At 35.7% G+C, this 17,994-nt stretch overlaps 2 protein-coding genes across 3 annotated transcripts; both read right to left on the bottom strand.

Annotated features, from left to right (window-relative positions):
* Positions 1–535: 535 nt before the first annotated feature.
* Positions 536–2,798, bottom strand: LOC127952921 (uncharacterized). The gene is made up of 4 exons (XM_052551823.1): positions 2,640–2,798; positions 1,764–2,072; positions 1,058–1,203; positions 536–748 (listed from the first exon to the last, which is right to left on the bottom strand). The coding sequence occupies exons 1-4, from the start codon at positions 2,707–2,709 to the stop codon at positions 644–646; spliced, it is 630 nt and encodes a 209-aa protein (XP_052407783.1). The 5' UTR covers positions 2,710–2,798; the 3' UTR covers positions 536–643.
* A 6,894-nt stretch (positions 2,799–9,692) lies between these two features.
* On the bottom strand, positions 9,693–17,011 carry zgc:163143 (uncharacterized protein LOC795946 homolog). 2 transcript variants are annotated; one of them, XR_008153072.1, is made up of 12 exons: positions 16,713–17,010; positions 16,428–16,629; positions 16,087–16,119; positions 15,304–15,503; positions 15,112–15,199; positions 14,785–14,820; positions 14,625–14,678; positions 13,972–14,205; positions 13,277–13,383; positions 12,871–13,036; positions 10,933–11,011; positions 9,693–10,851 (listed from the first exon to the last, which is right to left on the bottom strand). XR_008153072.1 is itself a non-coding variant. In XM_052551822.1 (12 exons), exons 1-11 carry the CDS (start codon positions 16,778–16,780, stop codon positions 10,933–10,935), a joined length of 1,272 nt encoding a protein of 423 aa, XP_052407782.1. In that variant the 5' UTR covers positions 16,781–17,011; the 3' UTR covers positions 9,693–10,851. The 2 variants fall into 2 exon arrangements, 1 of the variants encoding a protein (XP_052407782.1); XM_052551822.1 differs by having other exon boundaries at positions 10,933–11,016; positions 16,713–17,011.
* Positions 17,012–17,994: the final 983 nt, after the last annotated feature.

Raw genomic sequence — 17,994 nt, 5'->3', positions numbered from 1 at the left:
CATTTATTAATGCTGAAGGATTTGAACAATCATGCAAAGCTGAAATGTATACACAAAATAACTCTGAAAAATATTTACAGAAATATACAGAAATTAGAAGAATTTAAACAAACAGACATTTGGAAGAGATCAATAGAGATTAAAAGCATTTCTCTGAATCTTCTGTTGCCATATTTCAACAGAAATAGGTCAGAAAACCAGCCTCAGCAGATTGAACTAAAGTAGGTGCGTAGGATTGAATGAGTCACAGCAACATGCAAAACAGTAAAAAAATATAGTTTTTTTTTTTTTATATATATATATATATATATATATATATATATATATGTATAGAGAGAGAGAGAGAGAGAGTGAGTTTATGTTGGCTACACACACACAAGTTGGTATGATACACACACAAAAACATACATGTATGTATGTATATAATACCAACTTGGTATGAGCCAGTAGCTTGGCTATATATATATATATATATATATATATATATATATATATATATATATATATATATATATTATATATATATATATATATATATATATATATATATATATATATATATATATATATATATATATATATATTCTATTACTAGGGATCTTACTTCTACTACTAGGGAATGTCTCATATTTATGTGAATTTCTCATGCAAACTCTGCCTTTCGGTGAACAGTCATGACCTCGTACACTCCATTGTTACACCTTCTCTCCTTTTCACCTTTCTCTTTGCTTCTCATCTGTTTCTTAATCTGAGAAAAAAGACAGGAACAATTGAACTTGATTATTAACCTCTAAACACATCTGCTGGAAAATGCCTCTTTGATATATAATACCAATATACATACATACATACATACACACACACACACACACACACACACACATATATATATATATATACATATAATAAAAAAATAATACCAAAAGTATTTGTCATAGACACTAAATGTGTAATCATATGGCTGGACAAATTTGAAATCTGTACTTTCCAGGTTGAATGTGTGTAATGATCTTTGGATGTACAAACATGCAGCAAGATTTAGGTGTATGACATTCACCTTGGGCACCAGCCACACTCCAAACACAAGGAGTAACAGTAAGAGCACACTGCCAGCTGTGATAGCCATCACTAGGATCATTAATTCATTTATGCCACCAGACTTTTGATCAGCACTTTTGGAAGAGGCCACATTGGCCACTGGCTCTGTAAAGAGAAGCCCAAATACAGTAAAGTACAGCAATAAAACTATGTATTGTTTAGTATTTTTGTAGTTTCTCACTAACTGAACTTTTAGCACCAAGAAAAAAAAACACAAAATACAAATAAACAATTCCATTGAAAAGTTTTGGGGTCTGATTTCAGGTTTTGAATTAAGTCTCTAATACTCAACAAGGCTGATTTTATTTGATCAAAAATACAAAACTATAAAATTTGAAATATTTAGTGTTGCATGATCCTTCAGAAATCATTCTGTGGATTTGCTGCTCACAAAACAAAATGGTTGTGCTGCTTCATATTTTAGAAAACCATGATAATTTGGATTATTTCATGTATTAAAAGTTCAAAAGAACTTCACTATTTTATATCTTTATTAATAATTTTGATTAACTTAATTTATTCCTAAATACATATACATCCCAAACTTTTGAATGGTCACATGTCTTAAATCATACTTCTCAATACAGGTATGGTAAATTCTTAGTTGTCTGTAATTAAATGCTGAGAATTACATGTCAATAAACAAAACATTAATTTACGCTCACCATGCACCAAAAGAAAAGGACCTTTGTCGTCCATTTGACATTCCCCCTGCAAACGATTGCAGGTGCACCAGTAAGCCCCAGCATCTCTCAGTCGTAGGTTAATGATGTCTATTGTCAGGGTCTTTTCATCATATTTGACTCCAACACGTCCTTCAAAGTCTTTATGGACAGTTAATTTCTTGGTTTGAAAAAAGTAGTAGAAGACTTCTCGGCTGATCTCACTTCTGCTGTACAGATATACACCCAGTGCTTCTTTCTGAGGTGCAGGAAACGTCATGGTGAAATTGTCACCTTTATATTTGATCACATCTAAAAATGATTCAAGAAACAGCCTTGATCAGATCACAGCATCCAAACAAACTGAAGTTAAGACATTAAGTTTGATATAAAGGATAGTTGATAGTTTACATGTTTTTATGCCTTAAAGGGAAAGTTCACCCAAAATTGTAACATTCTATCATTGTACCCTCACATCATTCCCAACCTGTATGACTTCCTTCTGTGCAACATAAAATATGATATTTTGAAGAATGTTGATGACCAAACATTTTTGGTGATTATTCACTTCTGTTGTCCAAAATGACACTGACATTTCACATAATATCTTCTTTTATGTTTCAAAGGAGGAGGTTTGGAATGTAAAGAGGGTGAGTAAAGATGGTTTTTTAACCATCATGAGGCATTTTGGATGCTCTCGCAAATATATATAAATAAAACAAAAAAGAATGTATCACTGTCTAAAGACACTTCACATAGATAACCCTAATTATGAAGTGACTGAAAGTAGGTCATCTCTAACCCAATCTAACACTGCTGCAATGCTTTGTAACACACAAATGACCAAATCATATAACAGTAAAAACACAAAGCACTAACCTGCACTTGCAACAAAGTTGGTAAGACAAAGAACAACCAACAAGAAGATGAAGATTTGCAGAGAACTCATTGTTATTTTCTTCAGTGTATCTTAGTCAGTGTCCTCTGTCTAACACAGAAAATTAAACTACTTCTTCCGCACTGAAAGTGTATATATACACACGAGATCCGGCCCACAACTTCTGATATCACTGAGCTCTCTAGTCAGCAAACCTCAAAAGAGTGAAGTCACACCAACAGTTTCAAAAAAATATTTTTTTTCCATTCATTTAATTTACCATTTGAAGTGAAGGCACCAGAGTTACAAACAGCCGTCAGGATCAATCTGACTTTGGCTGAGAGTTATGGACTCACTATAAATATTAGGTGGCAGGACAGGATGTAAAGCATGCATCATCATTAGATTTAGGTGCATACACCACAAATTCAAGTCAGGGTCAATTATACATCACAATCTTGTCAAACACTTGTCATTAGACCTGCACAATATGGCTTTGGAAGTTGATTCCAAGTGTTCCATTTGCATTTAAAAGCTGTTGCTGTGAACCCACATCATGCAGTCAAATTAGCTCTCCAAACAAGTGAAACAGACAATTGTTAGACTTCAAAAACAAAACAAATACATCTGAGAGATCGCAGGAATATTAGGAGTGGTACATTCAACACCTTGGTACATTCTGAGAAAAAAATAATGCACTGTTGAGCTCAGCGACATAAAACGGCCTGGACGTCCAAGGAGGACAACTGTGGTGGATGACCGGAGGATCCTTTCCATGGTAAAGAAAAACCCGTTTACAACATCCAGCCTAGAGAAGAACACTCTCCAGGGGGTAGGAGTGTCATTGTCAACATCTACAATCAAGAGAGGACTTCACCAGAGCAATTACAGAGGGTTCACCACAAGGTGCAGATGCCAGATCAGACTCAAAAAATCAAAAAAATATCTAAAAAAGCCAGACAACTTCTGGAAAAGTGTTGTTTGGACAGCTGAAATTAAGATTAACCAATGGCCGAGTCAATCTCCTGAAAGATCATCCATTTCACTTACTGAAGACAAAACTAAAGGCAGAAAGACCTACAGACAACAACTAAAGTCAGCTGCAGTAAAAGCCTGGCAAAGCATCAGAAAGAAGGAAACCCAGTCTCTGGTGATGAACATGAGATCTAGACTTGAGGCTGTCATTGCTTGCAAAGGATTCCAATAAAATATAAAAAAATTAACATTTAATGAATATATTTATCTGTCGATTACATTTGAGTCCCTGAAAATAGGGGGCTTTATTTAAATGATTGGAATTTTTAAGCATTTTATGTTATTTTTCTTCAACCCCTTGAATTAAAGCGTAAAAGTCTGCACTTCAATCACATCTTGATTGTTTCATTTTAATTCTGTTCTGGTGGCATACAGTGCCAAATTTATGATAATTGTGTCAGTGCCCTGTATGTACATTTATTAATAATAATAAGAAGAATAAAAGCCAAAATTTATGTTCATAATATAAAGTGATTGTGTGACTTGGATTAAACCAGTCGACTAATTGATTACTTTTACAATGTCTTTTTTATTAACTTTTTTGAAGCATCACATTTTGCTTGCATGGACTTTCAATGGAGGGACAGAAATCGCTCAGTTTTCATTAATAATTTTTATTTGTGTTTCAAAAATTAATAAAAGTCTTTGGGTTTGGATGATACAGAGATGCAAACAGGTAAGGGGAGGAGGGTGACAAAATGGGGCATGCTCCACATGGAATTGTTTTAAAATGTATTTGTTTTACATGCCCTTTTTGTAGGTAATTTAAGGTATTTTTTAAATACCTTAAATTGTAATTGTAATTCTTTTAACAAACGATTATGTAAATAAACTGTCAATGTGCCTGAACATGCATAATATAATTACATTTAAGTTAAACTGTTCACCAAGTACGTACAGTTAAGCTTCCTTTGGCTTATTTACATTTATGTAATTTATGTATATATTAAAACTTGATCCGATCCCCACTCACCTCCTTCAAGCAATCTCTTCTTCAGTCATACCTTCGCGTACTCACATTATCAACTCCTCTCTTCACTCTGCAACATTTCCCTCAGCATTTAAGCAGGCTTGGGTAAGCCCACTTCTCAAGAAACCATCTCTAAATCCAGCACTTCTTGAAAACTACAGACCGGTATCCCTTCTTCCAGTCATTGCAAAGACACTTGAGCGAGCTGTGTTCAACCAGCTTTCTATGTTCCTTGTACAGAACAACCTCCTGGACAGCAACCAATCTGGCTTCAAAAGTGGCCTCTCAACTGAGACTGCTCTGCTCTCGGTTACTGAAGCCCTGCGACTAGCAAGAGCAGCTTTAAAATCCTCAGTACTCATCTTACTGGACCTGTCTGCTGCTTTTGACACTTTTAATCACCAGATTCTCCTGTCCACCCTCAGAAAGATGGGCATCTCTGGAACTGCACTCCTGTGGGCTAAGTCCTACCTCTCTGACAGATCCTTCAGGGTCTCTTGGAGGGGTGATGTTTCTAAGTCACAACACTTTGCTACTGGGGTTCCTCGAGGCTCAGTACTTGAACCACTTCTCTTCTCCATCTACATGACGTCATTAGGATCTGTCATTCAGAAGCATGGCTTTCATTATCACTGCTACGCTGCCAGATGACCTGACGGTAGCTGCTCACATTTCAGCCTGTCTTAGTGACATTTCCAGTTGGATGAATGACCATCACCTTCAGTTTAACCTTACGAAGACAGAACTTATGGTGATTTCAGCTAACCCATTGCTTCATCACAACTTCTCTATACAGCTGCGTTCATCAACCATTACTCCTTCAAGGACAGCCAGAAACCTAGGAGTTGTGATGGATCATCAGTTAAGCTTCACAGACCACATTGCTGCAATGACCCGCTCCTGCAGGTTTGCCTTATACAACATTAGGAAGATTAGACCCTTCCTGTCAGAGCAAGCCATCCAACTTCCAGTCCAAGCTCTTGTTCTCTCCAGACTGGACTATTGTAATGCTCTCCTGGCGGGCCGTCCTGCATGTACTGTCAAGCTTCTACAATTGATCCAGAATGCAGCAGCGAGGGTTGTCTTCAATGAGCCAAAAAAAAGCTCATGTTACTCCTCTCCTCATCAGGTTACACTGGCTACCAGTAGCTGATTGCATCAAATTCAAGGTACTGATGCTTGCCTACAAGACAACCACTGGCACGGCACAAACATACCTAAACTCACTGGTTAAATCTTATGTGCCCTCCAGAAGTTTGCACTCTACAAGTGAACGACCCCTTGTGGTACCATCCCAAAGAAGTTCAAAATCACTCTCACTGACCTTTTCCTGGACTGTGGTCAGCTGGTGGAATGTCCTCCCAATCTCAATTCGTACAGCTGAGTCTTTACTCATTTTCAAGAAACATCTAAAGACTCCTCTTTTTTTGCATGCACTTAACCAACTAATACTAGCACTTTTCCTTTTCTTCTCTTTTCATTTATATATATATATATATATAAAAAACCTGGCTATGCGTTCTATACTAGACTAACTGAGACTTGTCATGGCACTTGTATACTGTTGTTGTTCTCTTGTTGACCTGACTGCTTCTATTGTTCTCATTTGTAAGTCGCTTTGGATAAAAGTGTCTGCTAAATGATTAAATGTAATTTAAATGTAAATGTATGTGCATTGACTGTTTTTTATATGTAAAGCCGAAATTAAATCTGTTAAATTAAAGTGACTCCATCCCTTCAGAAGACTAAATGCTTGATTTATATATTGATTACGTTTACAATGACTTTATGAACTTTTAAAGCATAAAAGTTTTGATTTCAGACCTTCAAAAAGGAGGGACGGAAATCTCTCAGGTTTAAAAAAAAATCTAAACTAATACCTGCGTTTCAAAGATGAAAAAAGTTATAGGTTTGGAATTATGTTTTGGAAGAAGGTGAGTCAAATGACTACAGACAATTCATTTTTAGGTGAACTATAATGTCACAACAAGTTTGTCAAAAGATTGTTCGCCTCTGATGAGGAGCAAGATAGCTAGAGTTCTGTCCCATCTTGCCTTCCAAACATAACTGTACAAAATCTTTCTCCTGTATGACTTCCTCTTCATCTTACATAAAAGGTAGACTGTTTAACAAAATTACCCATGATTAAAAATGAGGAATCATTCCACTATAAGAATAAACACATTGGATGTCTCAGTTGCTGTGGATTTTACTACATGATCATGAGACATCATGAAGCCCTGAGGATCCTCCTGCCACGAGCCAATGTCTGCCATCATCCTGTCCATGTGCAGGGCATCCAAAGCTGCAGAGGAGTTAAAAATAAATAAATAAATAAATCCAATTTCCACATTTGCAAAACATTGTTTTTTATATACAGTCATTGCCAAAAATATTGGCACCCTTGGTAAATATGATCAAAGAAGGCTGTGAAAATGAATCTGTATCATTAATCCATTTTAAATTTTACTTAAAAAATAAACAATCACCTGTGTGAAAATCGAACCTTTCACTGGAGAATAAGAAATTAAAACGGGGGGGAAATATCCTTATGAACTCTTATAATGGCCAATGTTTGGATCTTCCAACCATACAATAATCCAAACACAAACCTCAAAAACAACACCAAAATGGGTCACTAAACCCAAAACCAAGCTTCCGCTATGGCCAATCCAGTCCTCTGACCTGAACCCTATAGAAAATGAGAGGAGTGAACTGAAGAGGAGAAGCACCAACATGGAGCTGGGAGTTTAAAGGGTCAGGAGTGATTCTGGATGAAGGAATGGTCTCTGATCTCTTGTCAGGAGTTCTCTAACTTCGTCAGGCATTTTAGGAGATAATTTAGAAATGTTTAATTGAGGCCAATGTGTATTAGAGAAAAACATTTATTTCATAATGACACTTCCCCCCATTTTAAATCCTTATTCTCCAATGAAAGGTGAGATGTTTGTGAATTTTTTTTAAATAAAAAATCAAAACTATTAACAATGCAGATACATTTTCAAAACCTTCTTGGATCATATTTACCAAGGGTACCATTATTTTTGGCCATGACTGTATATAATACACAATTGGAATTATAAGGTTCGATCTGTATTCGGAGTAGTTTTGAGATATTGAGCTTTAAAATTCTTTCATTCCATTCATGTCCCAAAATGTATAAAACATTAAAAAGTCTATCACATAATGTAAATAAGTTGTCACAGAATAAGAATATGTGAATAACTCCGTTTTGACAAAAATGTCAGATAGAACCTTATAAAATAATAACCTTATAATAACTCCAAAGGGGAGATATATAAAACACAATGTTTTGCAAAACAGAACAACTGATATGTTGAGACACATTACACATAGAAAAGCTAATCTAAGAATCAAACAGGACTTTTCTTACTGTCATACTGCTTAAAGCCATTGACATCAGCAGGGACCACTGAGTCATCCTGAGAAACAGACATAAATTAATATCAATTTGACTAACCGGTCTACTGACACAGAGCATAACTAAATTATAATATAAACTGGGCGTAGAAATTTACCTTGAAAAAAATTGTCTTGAGAAATAACTAGGCTGTTATGCAGAAGCTTCTGGAGGCTTTTACTCAGAGTGGTCTTTCCTCCATTTGTCGTCCTGTCAATTGATGAACAATTCATTTATGCTGGGACTGAACATGGGACAAAATTTGAACTTTACACACGTTTAGTTTACTCACCCACCAATTCCTATTATTAATTTTCTAATTTTAGATTAGATTTAAGTCAATACCGCAGTTTTTTCAACGTTTCAACTTTTGCTATAGCGGGAAGCATGCATTTAAGAGGACTGGCAACATTTTTGCCAGCGGTTAGTGGACTTCAGGTCATCTAACGGATTCAAGAAGCTCTTCTTCCTTCTTCACTCACGGATCAAACTGCTCTACAGTGCCGCCTGCAGAGCTGGGTCCTCACCGGAGGACAGACAGTTACATTCACAACCAGTTTCAGAATTACTCAAAAGGATAGTTCCCCCCAAAATAAAAATTCAGTCACCCTCATGTTGTTCAAACCTGTATGACTTTTCTGTGAAACATAAATGAAGATGTTTTGAGAAATATTTTTTCTCTCCATACAATAGAAACCAATGTTAAATCACTTCCTCTAAAGAAAAAAAAAACTGCACAGACACTTACGTACATGTGTATATAAGGATTGCATCTCAAAAATTAGAATATTTTTTATAGTTTTCTTTTTGTAACATTTCTAAAAGTGAAATCATCTTATATTCTATATTCTATAGATGTAAAACATTTCAAATGTCTTTTTGTTTTGATTAGATTAGATGATTAGAGCTTACAGCTAAATATAATGATTTACATCAGAATATTTACATTTGAGTTTCATTAAATGACCACCACTACAGTATAAATTCCAGGTATCTCTTGTTCTTTGAAACCACAATAATGGTGAAGAATACTGACTTGGCAATGGGCCACAAGACAATCATTGACGCCCTCCACAAAGAGGGAAATTCACAGAAGGTCATTACTGAAAGGGGTGGCTGTTCACATAGTGCTGTATCAAAGCATATTGAAAGCAAAGTTGCCTGGAAGGAAGAAACCGGGTAGGAAAAGGTGCACAAGCAACAGTGAAGACTCGATTCAAATTGGGAGAGCTCCACAAGGAGTGGACTGAAGCTGGAGACATGACATTCTAATTTATTGATTGGCACCTGTGTGTATATATATATATATATATATATATATGTGTGTGTATGTGTGCATGTATATATATATATATATATGTATGGGTACATGTATATGTGTCTATATAAGTCATAATGACAAAAAGCTGTTTTTAGGTAAACTATGTCTTTAAGGTTTTGATCTATCTAGTTTATATATCGCAGATAAACCATATGAATATAAAGACAAACAGAGGGATGTTAACCGTAAAACTTCTCAGTGCCATTGGATTTTATATCAGCAATTTTGAACACAAATCATGTTAGAACTAATTGTATAATATGAACAAAAATGAGGACAAACAAAAGAGATGAAGCATAAAATATTGCTTCTTTTATGGTTTTAAAAATGATTTAATTTCTATTTGTACAAGGCAACAGTGGAACAACAGTGCACATTTGCTTCTCTATTTACAGTCTATGTACAATTGTGGTCAAAATTTTACATACATTTTGCAGATTATTTTTTTTTTTAAATAAGAGGGATCATACAAAATGCATGTTATTTTTTATTTATTACTGACCTGAATAAAAGACGTGTATATATTCCACAAGAGAAAATAATAGTTTATTTATAAAAATGACCCCATTCAAAATTTAGATTATTAATATTGTGTTGTTTCCTGAATGATCAACATGCTGTGTATTCTTTCTTTAGTGATAGTTGTTCCCTTGTTCCCGAGTCCCTTGTTTGTCCTGAACAGTTAAACTGTTCTTCAGAAAAATACTTCCAGTCCCACAAATTCGTTGGTTTTCTAGCAACATTTGCATATTTGAAACCTTTCCAACAATGACTGTATGAATTTGAGATCCATCTTTTCACACCGAGGACAACTGATGGACTCATATGCAACCATTCCAGAAGATTTAAACGCTCACTGATGCTCCAGAAGAAAACACAATGCCTTAAGAGCCGGGGGGTGAAAACTTTTAGAATCTGAAGATCAGGGTAAATTTTACTTATTTGGTCTTCTGGGAAACATGCAAGTATCTTCTGTAGCTTCTGAAGAGCAGTACTAAACAAAAAATATGATATTTAGGCAATATGAGAAAAATGTCAACTTTATTCTATTTCATTCTTTCTTCATTCTGTTCAAAGGTTTACACTCTTAATGCATCGTGTGTCCTTCTGGAGCATCAATGACTGTTCTGTAATAGTAATAGTTGTGTATGAGACCCAAAGTTGTCCTCAGTGTGAAAAGATTGATCTCAAAATCATAGAAGAACAGCGGGCAGTTTAACTGTTCAAGACAAAAAAAACAAAAACACTCTGTCTCATCCAGTATTACATTTCAAGTGTATGTAAACTTTTGAATGGGGTATTTTTTTCTCTCTCCCTCTTATTTCATCTTATTTTGGTAAAAAAAAAAAAAAAAACAAAAAAACATTTTGTAGTACTGCAAAGTGTAAGTGAAATGCTGAGGTCAAGCAAATATGACAAAATGTTTTTTTTTTACTGGGAAAAAATCTGATTCTTCAGAGAGTGCACCTGAAAAATAAGATGTAAAAAAATCAGTATGCTCACTTATATTACCACAATCTAATTTCATCTTTATTCAGGTTTTCTTACCTAAGTGTCTGACACAGCTCCTAGATTGTTGGCATCAGTGGTTGGGATGACAAAAGAACTCAAGCGAACATCAGTGGCACTGTACTAAGCAAACACAAAATAAGAGAACCAAACTGTTATGAGAGTCAACTTACAGTACTTTACAAACAAGGTTGGGAAAGTTACTTTTGAAATGTATTTCACTACAGATTACATTTTAAAAGGGCCATATGAATTTGTTAAAAAGAACAGTATCTTGTGCATTTGGTGTAATGCAATGTGTTTATGTGGTTTAGGGTTAAAAAAGCACATTCTTTTTCACATACTGTACATTATTGTTACTCCTCTATGCCTCACTTTCTGAAACACATCGATTTTTTTACAAAGCTCGTCATTCTGAAAAGTGAGCTCATGTGCTCTGACTGCTATCCAGTGTTGTGATTGGTCAAATACCTCAACCATGTGATGGAAATGTTACGCCCCTTAACATACGGTGACGCCTTGTCCTGGTCAGAACAGCGATGTGAAAAGACAATAAAACCCATTACAAATGAGGCATTTGTTGCATCCAATGGGGACATAATTACTGATCATAATGACTTATACGTTCTTTTTAAGCATTGCATCGTGCTGCATAAACATAAAACCATGTCTACATTTGTGATTGGAGAAACAACAAGTGCTACTCTACACTGCTCAAAACTCACGTTTGAATCATCAGTGGCAAATCCTTTAAATATTTAATCATACATACAGACTGCGAGTCAGAACAGATGGCATTGTAGTCTTCTCTCCCAGGATCAGGAAACAGTCCTCCATAAAATGCGCTGCACACATCTGAATATTTGGTTTAAACTGTTCTGAAAAGTGTTGTAAATACAACTTAACCACGGTTTCTAGTTGTGTCCTTTTTTGAAAGACCAAATGAATTATTTTCACTTTCACAACAAAACCGCTTCTCCACAATATGGTGCTGACAGTAACCGCGAGAATCAAAAGTTACACCTTCTTTCTTTGCATGAACATTTGTGCAGCGTTATGCAAATCTTCCCACACAGTGATGTAGACGTGGGGGCGTGTTTAAACAAAGCGTTTTAGGAGGGCGTGGATGAGTCTTAACTTTTATAAAGAATATCTCTTTGGGTTTGAGACTTTAGTCTTTGCAACTTTAGGGATCTTATCTATTCATGAACAGCTTGTAACACTCCAAAGAGAAAGTAAAACTTGAAATCGCATCATATGACCCCTTTAAAAAGTAATTTGTAAATGTAATGGAATATAGTTATTGATTTTTTTTTTGGTATTTGAAATATGTAATAAAAGGGATAGTTCACCTAAAAATTTTCAGAACACAAATTAAGATATCGTTGATGGAATCTGAGGGTTCTCTGACCCTCCCATAGACAGAAATGTAATTACCACAATCAAGGTCCAGAAACATAGCAAGGAGATTGTTAAAATTATCCATGTGACATCAGGGGTCAATCGTATACACCATTTACATTCACTGGATACTCTCCGCAATGGCACTAGGGTGATGCAGAGGAGACACATTGTTGAATAAAGACTTATTTTTGTTTTCTTTGTGTACAAAAAGTATTCTCGTAGCTTCATGATATTATGGTTGAACCGCTGATGTCACATGAACTATTTCACCGACGTCCTTGCTACGTTTCTGGACCTTGATTGTGGTAGTACCCTTGCTGTCCATGGAGGGTCAGAGAGCTCTCAGGATGCATCAAAAATATCTTCATTTGGGTTCTGAAGATGAACAGAGGTCGTACAGGTTTAGTACGACATGAAATTGAGTAATTCATGGCAGAATTATCATTTTTGGGTGAACTATCCCTTTAATTTACATGTATTCTGTTACTCCCCAACCCTGATTACAAATCATCGAATGATAGCTTAGTACATTCGTATGAAAGAATGTAAAGTGTGAGGGAGACGGTGACTTACAGGGAGTTCTCTGGGTGCGGATGAGAACGGCGGGTCACTGGCACACATGCGGGTGAAGGGTTTCTCTTTGGTCGTGGGGTGATTGGTGCAGCAGAGGCGCAGAGTGGCAGCAGGGAGGAGGATATGCCAGATGCTGCCGTGCTTCTTCACCAGCTCATCCAGCATCCTGAAATATACATGAAGCAATGCTGGACATGTTGAAACAATATATTTCCACAATACAGATTTTCTTATTCACATGATTAAAAATGTAACTGATCATTAAACAGTCAAATTTCATCTCAGTTAAGAAGTAAATATTAGCATTAAATCGTGTAACATCACATACTGAATAAAGTTCTTAAATTCAGAATAATTCATTGTCGGCCGAGATAAATTGAGCAATAAATGCCTGAAGATGTCGTACTCATTAAGAAGTGATTCGGTGACCAAGTCCATGTAACCAGTTTGCCGGTGATGTATGACTAAAGCGCTTGAATTCAACCTCAGACGTTTCTTCAACTCACGGTTAACCTGAAGAGAGCGAGAAGAAAAATGTCAACCATTTATGTCAACGATATGAAACCCAGCTGTTTTTCCAAAGGAAATTATTAACTATTTCCTACATACACTACTGGTCAAACGTTTATGGTTGGTATGATTTTTTTTTTTTATAGGTACTGAATTTAAAACTATTATGTTCACCATTACAAAAAATACAGTAAATACAGTAATATTGTGACATTTTACTACAAATAACTGATTTCTATTTGAAAACATTTTAAAATGTCAATTATTCCATTCCATGACTACTCCAGTTTTCTGCGTCATTCTAAAATGCTGATTTCATGCTCAATAAACTTTTCTTATTATCATTTGGGAAAACAGTTGTGTTGCCTAATATTTTTGTGAAAGCGGTTATACATTTTTAAAAGATTTTTTGATGAATAGAAAGTTTAAGTATAGCATTTATTTGAAACAGAAATCTTTCATGAATTCTAAATGTCTCTCGTGTCACTTTTGATCATTTTAACAAGTTCTTGCAAAATAAAAGGATCAGTATTTTAATTTTTTTTAATCTTACTGACCCCAAATGTTTAGGAAGGTGTATGTGTCTCTTACTTCCATGAGGATCCGCTTGGGAAGCCGGGAGAGAATTCCGAGAGGGTATCCCTGCTGATGGATGACTTCAGCGAGACACGTGGCCACATCCTGACTGAGATTCTGAGTCAGAGGGAAAGCTTCCACCCATTTGGAATGGTAGTCAGTCAGGGTCATGATGTGCGTGTGCTGGTCTACTGTGGGAGAGAACGGGCCTCTAACATCCAGCCCGAGCCATTCCCACCTCTCTTTAACCTGAGGGAAGGCAGTGCAACAGCTTCAAATACTTCAAATCTGTGCTGTTATCTGTAAAGGCCTAACTGTAACGATAACTATAGTGGCATCCACAGCAAGAGATGATGAAATTATATTAATATAAGTGCATGCTACCTTGTGTGACCTGCTCATTTAAATAGACTTTGATGTCAATGTTTTAGTTATTCTAACGATATAATTCCTCTTTGTTTCACCATTATAGTCGTGGTGTGGATTTCAGCATTCTCATAGGATTAGAATGTTTGTTAAAACTTGGAAGAAAAATCAAGTGTTCTACCAAAAACTGCACTCAATCCTAAACAGTCTGGTGCAGTAGACAGGATCTTAATAACGTAATAACAGATACCTAGTGACAACAGTTGTATCACAGTTCGGATGTGAATCAGAAGAGGCCTTACCTCGATGATATGGGGCTTCATTTGTCCTAAAACTCCATAAGCCACATGCGGCATCTGAATAAGAGAATTAGGTGTTGATGAACACCACTTTCATAGTTCTCTATTAGGAAATGTATATTTAGGACTCTCTGTTATTCAACAGTGCATCATAGTCACTTACAATATTTAATTCATCATCTCCAGCCCAGTGGATGTTCTGAAGGAAAAATAACAGTTTATTAGTGAACCACATTGTGGTGCATACGCTCTTAACAATAAAGGTGCTTCACGATGCAATAGAAGAACCTTTTTTTTGTCTAAATGGTTCCATAAAGAGCATTTAACATCTGAAGAACCTTACTGTGTCACAAAAGGTTGTGAAAGAAGGTTCTTCAACCAAAAAGAATTATTCTATGGAATTACTGTGAAAGTCCTTTCAAGCTCCTTTATTTTTAATAGTGTAGGAATGGGGAAAAACAATTATGGAAAAAAAGGATATGTTAATTACATCGGGCAAACAATATCCACTGTGAAAGAAACTGGGTATAGTCATGCTTCTGTCGAGAGCTTCATCACCCAGGATGGTCCACGGTTGACTGAAAAAGCAGACATTAAGAAATAATAACAATTAAATCTGAATATAACCAGCACAGAGTAGCATGTATCTGATGGAGGCTCTCCTTCAGACGCTGTTGCAGACCTTTTTTCCGGTTCTGTCGGTTGCTGTGTGGAAACGCTCTTTTGGTTTGTTCTCATCTGGCTAGAACTACCTTTGGATGTGTTCGGCTGTAAACTCTCTGTAGTTCTGTCCTCAGGTTTTTCTGAGTTAGACTTCTGTGAAGTTCCTGCTGTCGCGTCAGGTGCTGCTTGACCAGATGAGTTTGAGTCAGCAACAATTCCCTTCAATTACAAATGACCAGGAAAAATAAATTTTAATGCCACATTTAGAAAATGAAAAGCAACAGTATTAGTTAATTGTCTAAGGTTGCATGATTTGTCAAGCCCTCCACAGAACACATACAATAAGCCCAAAAAACTTTTCATAATTAATAATATTTGATTAACTTTTTAGATTTACAATATTACATTTAATAGATTACGCTTTAAATAAAACATTTACAACTGGATTGTTGCCTTTTTGCATGTTTGGACTGTTTTGTTTCATTCACTCCATTTTGACCAGAAGGTGTCTCCAGATATTTGAGAGGTTCGAAACAGCAAACAAATGAAACTGTTTTTGATAAGGCAGCATCAGTGTAGCCTTAAACTCTGTATTAGATCTTATTATGTACTGTTTTCTATTTCAGATTTATAATTACGCATAAAAAAATTTTTTTTTTCATTTTATAATAAATTACTTCTGAAATTGTAATTTATCTCTAAGTGCATTTCTTATTATCTGTGTAAATACACCATTCTGTGTGCAATCCAAAGACATATTTCAGAATCACAAAATGCATATAAAACAGTTTCTGTAACTCACCAAAGCTCTTTTGCTTCTAGGATTGATTTTAACCTGTAGGCAATAAAGTTTTTTTTTAAAACATTACGTTTAAATGGGTAACTGACACAAAATTTCAAGCAGTTTCAGCACTGAATTGTGGTTATCTGTCATAATATAATTAAACAAAACTTAGTCTAAATCTTCTTTAGTTTAAACTAATGTTTTATTTATACTTTTATGATTTAAAATGGAGAAAAGCCTGAGATTTAGCAGTGACAAAAAATACTGGCGAAAAAACACATATATTTAAAAAAAGTTCATGAACATGTATATAGTATTTAAACAAGTACACTCCTATCATCATGTCAACGTTCACTCGCCTTTCTCTCTAGATATCGATTTGGGAAGGAAAAGAGGGTCGGCACAGCCCATGAATGAAGTCTTGCTCTCTTCCCATCTTCAATCAAACACTTCTTTTCAAAGTGGATGGAGCAGATTTTACTGTTTGGAGCAGGTTTCCAGTCTTTCCATCTTAAATTGTTAAGCCACTTTTTCAGCAAGTTGGGGTCTTTCAGCGGGAATCTGATAATAAGACAAAATACGAGAACATAGCTTTAATCAGTCAGCCACGTTTAACATAAAACAAAGTGAATCTTTGCACTTACTTGTGGAATGAGAGACTCTTGTTCCTCGCAGTGTTTTTACAGTTATATGCACAACAATGATACACCATCGTGTTTGGAGCCGTAGCAAATCATTTACCAATTCTATATTAGTCTAATGGAGGGAGAGATGGTTTTATTTATCGTTATATTAGATTGTTTTATTTAGCGTTGTATTATATTTTAAAAAAAACGCCAGCAGACGAGTAGACACACGTAAATCCAAAAACCAAAACAGAGCTCCAGCAGCCAATCCTTCACAGTTCGGCTTCATCTGTGGTGTCCGGCTACGAGAACTGGAAAGACTGCTATTGCCACCCACTGGCCAAAATAAGACATTGGCTCTTATTCAGTTTTTGCAAGTTAATTGCACGAAAACATTTGCACGATTTTCTCTTGGAAGCGGTTTCTTTTTAACTAAGAATTATTAATTATTATTATTATTATTATTATTATTATTATTATTATTATTATTATTAATTTGTAACACATTGTGGCTGTGCATTTTAAAGGACATTCAGCATCAGTTATGCCATTACACAGGGTTGCCAACTTTTAAATTCAGCTTCAAATGTTTTTTTATGCCTTTTTTAGCACAATTTTAAACTTGATTTAAATTCAGTATTTGCTTGCATTCATTTTGTTTAATTACAATGCACATGGGTCAAAATAGAAACACCTGCAAACAACTGATCTTGTTGGAGCTGACATTGCCCTGGGAGGAGAGAATAGAGGAGGCTCAAGAGAGAAAGAGGGAGAAATACCAAGAACTGGTGGAGGACCGTCGGAGGAATGGATGGAGGACCAGGTGTATGCCAGTAGAGACGGGCAGCAGGGGGTTTGTCAGTCACTCCCTGAGCAAAGCCTACGGCAAGCTGGGCGATTTGGTTATTAGCTGGGCTGTTTGATTAATTAATATTAATGTTTTGACTGAGTCACCCTTTCCCTATCTCTAATCAATAGCTCACGAGTCTATGTGCCATATCCGGATCCACCAGGTTACTTTGATGGATATGCCTGGCCCTTGTACTTGAAAAACAAAAAAGTGATAGAAGAAACTGTGAATGACATTGGTACTGTAATATTTTAACACGCAATAAGCACAGTGACTTAAATCACTTCTATTGTTGTGAATTGGTTGAGTGAGGTCTTTGCCCTTTGTACAGTGTTTCTGGATGGCACACAGAAGATCGAGACATTGCTCTCAACTGTTCTTGCAAACGTTCAGGAAATGCTTATGGTTACACAGAGATGAGTTGTCACGTAAGTAGCTCAGCTAATATTG

Source organism: Carassius gibelio, chromosome B3 (genome assembly GCF_023724105.1).
Source record: "Carassius gibelio isolate Cgi1373 ecotype wild population from Czech Republic chromosome B3, carGib1.2-hapl.c, whole genome shotgun sequence".
Lineage (NCBI taxonomy): Eukaryota > Metazoa > Chordata > Actinopteri > Cypriniformes > Cyprinidae > Carassius > Carassius gibelio.
Note: the sequence above shows the minus strand (reverse complement) of the source record. Positions and strands in the feature narration are given on the sequence as shown.

Excerpts from the sequence above, each read along its gene's own strand:
- LOC127952921 (XM_052551823.1), bottom strand. The coding sequence starts at position 2,709 with ATGAGTTCTCTGCAAATCTTCATCTTCTTGTTGGTTGTTCTTTGTCTT. Across the intron at positions 2,073-2,639 it reads CAACTTTGTTGCAAGTGCAG|ATGTGATCAAATATAAAGGT; the intron begins GTTAGTGCTTTG and ends AATCATTTTTAG. Across the intron at positions 749-1,057 it reads GAGTGTGGCTGGTGCCCAAG|ATTAAGAAACAGATGAGAAG; the intron begins GTGAATGTCATA and ends CTTTTTTCTCAG.
- zgc:163143 (XM_052551822.1), bottom strand. The coding sequence starts at position 16,780 with ATGGTGTATCATTGTTGTGCATATAACTGTAAAAACACTGCGAGGAAC. Across the intron at positions 16,630-16,712 it reads AAGAGTCTCTCATTCCACAA|ATTCCCGCTGAAAGACCCCA; the intron begins GTAAGTGCAAAG and ends TCTTATTATCAG. Across the intron at positions 14,679-14,784 it reads GAGATGATGAATTAAATATT|ATGCCGCATGTGGCTTATGG; the intron begins GTAAGTGACTAT and ends TCTCTTATTCAG.